The sequence below is a fragment of the Sinocyclocheilus grahami genome, unplaced genomic scaffold, assembly GCF_001515645.1.
Source record: "Sinocyclocheilus grahami isolate Dianchi unplaced genomic scaffold, SAMN03320097.WGS_v1.1 scaffold1442.1, whole genome shotgun sequence".
NCBI lineage: Eukaryota > Metazoa > Chordata > Actinopteri > Cypriniformes > Cyprinidae > Sinocyclocheilus > Sinocyclocheilus grahami.
Window position 1 is genome coordinate 337207 of NW_015506621.1, and position 4108 is coordinate 341314.

At 45.7% G+C, this 4108-nt stretch overlaps 1 protein-coding gene across 2 annotated transcripts in view; it reads right to left on the reverse strand.

Moving 5' to 3' along the window:
- Nucleotides 1-211: 211 nt before the first annotated feature.
- The window catches only part of LOC107570336 (metalloproteinase inhibitor 3-like), a 9857-nt gene continuing 5960 nt past the window's right edge, over nt 212-4108 (reverse strand). The window contains exons 4-5 of one of the 2 annotated variants that reach the window (XM_016256558.1): nt 798-916; nt 212-467 (exon numbers count right to left, since the gene is read on the reverse strand). In XM_016256558.1, coding sequence (XP_016112044.1) covers nt 306-467; nt 798-916 — 281 coding nt within the window. In that variant the 3' untranslated portion in view covers nt 212-305. The remainder of the gene's footprint in view (nt 468-797; nt 917-4108) is intronic. The other variant, XM_016256557.1, reaches the window with a different exon arrangement.

Here is a 4108-nt window from a genome sequence, read left to right on the forward strand (position 1 = left end):
ATATTAATATATTTACCTTATTGTTACTTTCTGTTTGACCTAAGATGAACCAAATAAAAGCAACAAAAAAAAAAAAATACACACATATGCTTTTACATGCAAAACTGTTTAATGGTTGATTGCATATCTCCATGAAAACAGTGTTTTGTATGTATTTGCTGACTGCATTGCAAAGCTTTATTAAATTGTTTAAATTCATTTCAAAATGTTCTAAGCATTCTGGAGAACAAAAGGGCAAAAAATGCACACTGACAAATGGCTAATGCACTTGTTCTTCAGGGCGTCATTTTTAGGAGCTTTTGTAGTTACTTAAGAAATTTTCTCCATCTGCAGAAGCCGTCACTGCCTGGCAGGCAAATAGACTGAAGAGCCTCTTCATCATCAAGACTGAATGAATTATTGACTCTTATCAGGCATTTTTTCTGAGGAATCTCGATCAAACAGGACGCTCCAGTACAGGGCGAGATCTGTAGAGATCACAGTTTGAGAGATGACTGAATTCATATCTATACTTATAACACCACAACAAAAACTTGTAATACTTGAAAAAAAATACAATAAATGAATGATAACAGTCAGAGGCTAATACAAAGGGCTGCAAGTGTAAATTACAAAGCCAAGTATGCTAATGCCACCCGTGTGCAAGTATGCAAATGCATTAGTATGTGTTTGACAACATTCAGAATTTTAGAAAACTTAGTTGGGTGAAAATGAAAGCCACTGGATTTCAACAGCACTAAACTCAGAGTAAGTTATACTATGGTGAATCATTGTAAAAGTATGATTTGGATTATTACCTCACAGACACAGCCGCTCTGATACCTGCTGAGGTACATCTTTTGAACTCGGGAGAGTTGGTTCCAAGGCTCCACACGGTCGCATAAATTAACAACGACCCTGCCGTCCTTGACAGGTCCTTAGGTGGAAAAAACAGACATTATTTTTTTCCTTATGCATCTCAATTAATTACACAGTTAAAGTTAATTTTACTGTATATACAATATTTTTCGTACCTAGAGATGTCCTCACTTATTGAACCCTCATGTTCTGTTGAGATTCATTATTACTTTTAGGTTTGAGGTCCTGGATAATATTAGGATTTTCTTTGAGGATTTAGGGTTAGTCTTTGGTCAATTACGGTTTACTAATGAAGTGTGTCAAGTTCTTAAGTATGTTTTTGAGCTATTAAAAAGGAAGGTAATGCTTAATTGATCTGACTGGAATACAGACCAAATCCGAACAAATATGCTATGCTGACTTTGTAAATGTTACAGAGGAAAAATGTCTCAGGTTACTTATGTAACCATGGTTCCCCGAGTAGGGAACGAGACACTGCATCCTCTAGGGGTCGCTATAGGGAACGCCTCGTCATGACCCGTGTCTGAAGCATACATTGAAAAAAACACCAACAACACTTTGGCCGGCGACAGCCCATGACATCACTAACTGTGCGATTATAGTATAAATAGGCGCCGGGAGAACATGTCATTCACTTCTTCATCTGAAGCTTGCGTTCGAAGCATGGCAGGAAGCCTAGAGAACACAGTGTCTCGTCCCCTACTCAGGGAACCATGGTTACATAAGTAACCTGAGACGTTCCCTTTCAAGGGAACTTCGAACTGCGTCCTCTAGGGGTCCCTATGGGGAACGAGATACCCATGCCGCTATGCTGAGGGGAGTGCGGGCCAGAACCATGGTGAGCACCAAGTACCAACTTTACCATTTTCATGGTGAGTTGCCCCTGGGACGTCAGACGGCTGTCCGTGACTTTATCCCCTACGGCCAAAGGCCTAGGCTACATACCCAACTTACCTGTTAGGGCCAGGCTCCTGGGCCCGGGGTAGAGCTCAAGGCTTGGAATCATAATGGATTCCTTTAAGGGGATACGACCAAGAACCTAGTATCACACCAAGTCTTGGCCTGTCACACAGTGGCTACCGCTTGCTCTTGCATAAGCTCTGAAAGGAACCATCTCAACAGACCTCTAGTGGCCACACCCTGTTAAAGTAGGTATCCTAGGATACCTAAGTGGAGTGGTGCCCAAGGTGAACGGGGCTTAAACCAGCTCAAGAAAGGGCACGAAGCAACCGCGCGAAGCCCTCATCATACAGGATTTTAGAAAAGAACGCAAAGAACTAGCGTGTAAACTTACCACAATGTGGATTTCAGAAAGTGCACAAAGCCTACACGTACACACTTACCATAACATGGATTTTAGGATACTGTTCTAAGGGGGCTCTCGTGGCACTCTGAAAGAGCAGCTCAGAGTGAACCCAGGCGCTCGAGAGGAAGCAGTATGCTCCTAGTAACCCTCAATGGTGAGGGGAGCGATACTTCCAAGTGTGTCAAAAATAGAGACACACTGGTTGAGTGGAGCCCAAGGTACCGGGGTCTAACCAACTCCGAGAAAAGGAACAAAGCTATAACGCGTAACCATTACCGTACAGGCACTGAGAAAGTGCGCAAAGTCTAGCGTGCACACTTACTACTTGTGGATTTTAGAAAGTGCGCAAAGTGCGCAAAGTGCTCAGCGTGCACACTTACCACTACTGTGGATTTTAGAAAGTGCGAAAAGTGTTCAACGTGCACACTTTCCACTATGTGGGTTTCAGAAAGTGCACAGAGCTTAGCGTGTGCACTTACCATAGCATGGATTTAAATTTCGAAGCATCTGATCACAGATACCCGGAGGTACTGGGCCAAACGAGAGAGGCAAGCTCAAATACGACCCTCTAAGGTGAGGGGAGCACTGCCTGAGACAGCATTACACAAGAAGGTTCTCGCAAATGCCACCTATATTTATTGCTCGATGCCTCAGCAAGAGGGGATATCCTGGAGCCCGGACATCCAGGAATTTTTTTGCAGTGTCGTGCCGGGGGCCTGATGATCAAGAAGGCTCCCGCAGAAGCCTCTGACCTGGCCGCATGGTCCAGGAAGCATGAAGCCGGAACCAGGGCTATCATACCGGCTGGACACGATATCGACGAGTGAGGTAACACTGCCAGTCGAGCACCTGGTTGCTGAATCCAGCAAATGGGTGCTCACAGAGGACCTACCTTAAAAAGGACAAGCACACAGGTCCCGGAAAACGCTGCAAAGAAATCTCACAGAAGGATTAACCACCAGCACATTAAAAACACATATACATACACATATATATATATATATATAGAGAGAGAGAGAGAGAGAGAGAATGGATCATACTCACCCACCATGGTCCCCGCGCCGGAGCCCCGTTCAAGAGGCAACTCAAAGAAGTCTCTAGTCCAGACCATCAGCAAGGTGGTCACTATGAAGCCATAGAACCAACCAAACATATAGGTCCAGCATAGGAGACGGAAATGCAGGAAAATTCCTACCTAACCTCGGTCAGGTGGAAAGCTGGTGGTTATAGGGGAATTAGGAGCCAAGGGCAGATGTAAGACCCCCGAAGGAAGCGAGTAGATACTCAAGTATCACTCTGATCCGGACGAAAGCGCTGATGCCTTGTCTGGATCACATCCCTAGTTCTTGCCTACCTCCCTTTGACCCGCGATTCCTTCTAACCCTACCCGCAGGCGGGGTAGGAGTGTGAGCCACGACACTAGCCTTCTGTGGCAGTCTCTGTTCCTCAGACCGAGACGGACCAGGACCCCTATGCTGTTCGGGCTTAGACCTGGACCATCGTGAACTGAAGGACTGAAGGCCACTGAAGCTTCCCTGAACTTCTCGACCACCGTCTCAACAGAGGTAACCAAAAATATTCGGAAGGCAAAACCAGCGCATCGAGAAGAAAGCCCCTCTCTTCCATCCCGATATCTGCCAGGTTCACCCAAAGATGTCTCTCAATACCTACTATAGCTGCCACGCTTAGTAGCACAGTGAGTGAGATCTGTGGTGTGGCGAAACTCAGCTACCTCATCAGGCCTTTATTCAGGTCTTCCAGCAGGTCAGCCTAATATGCCTGGAGTACCGCACTGTGCGCAACGAATCAACAGCCTGACCTGCTGCTGCGTATGCCCTGCCATCCAAGCGAGATGGCGAGGAGGACGTTTTAAGAGAGGACGTCTCACCATTAGAAAGATAGCTAGCCAGTCGTCTTTTTTACAGGGGCATCCTCTCATAGTCA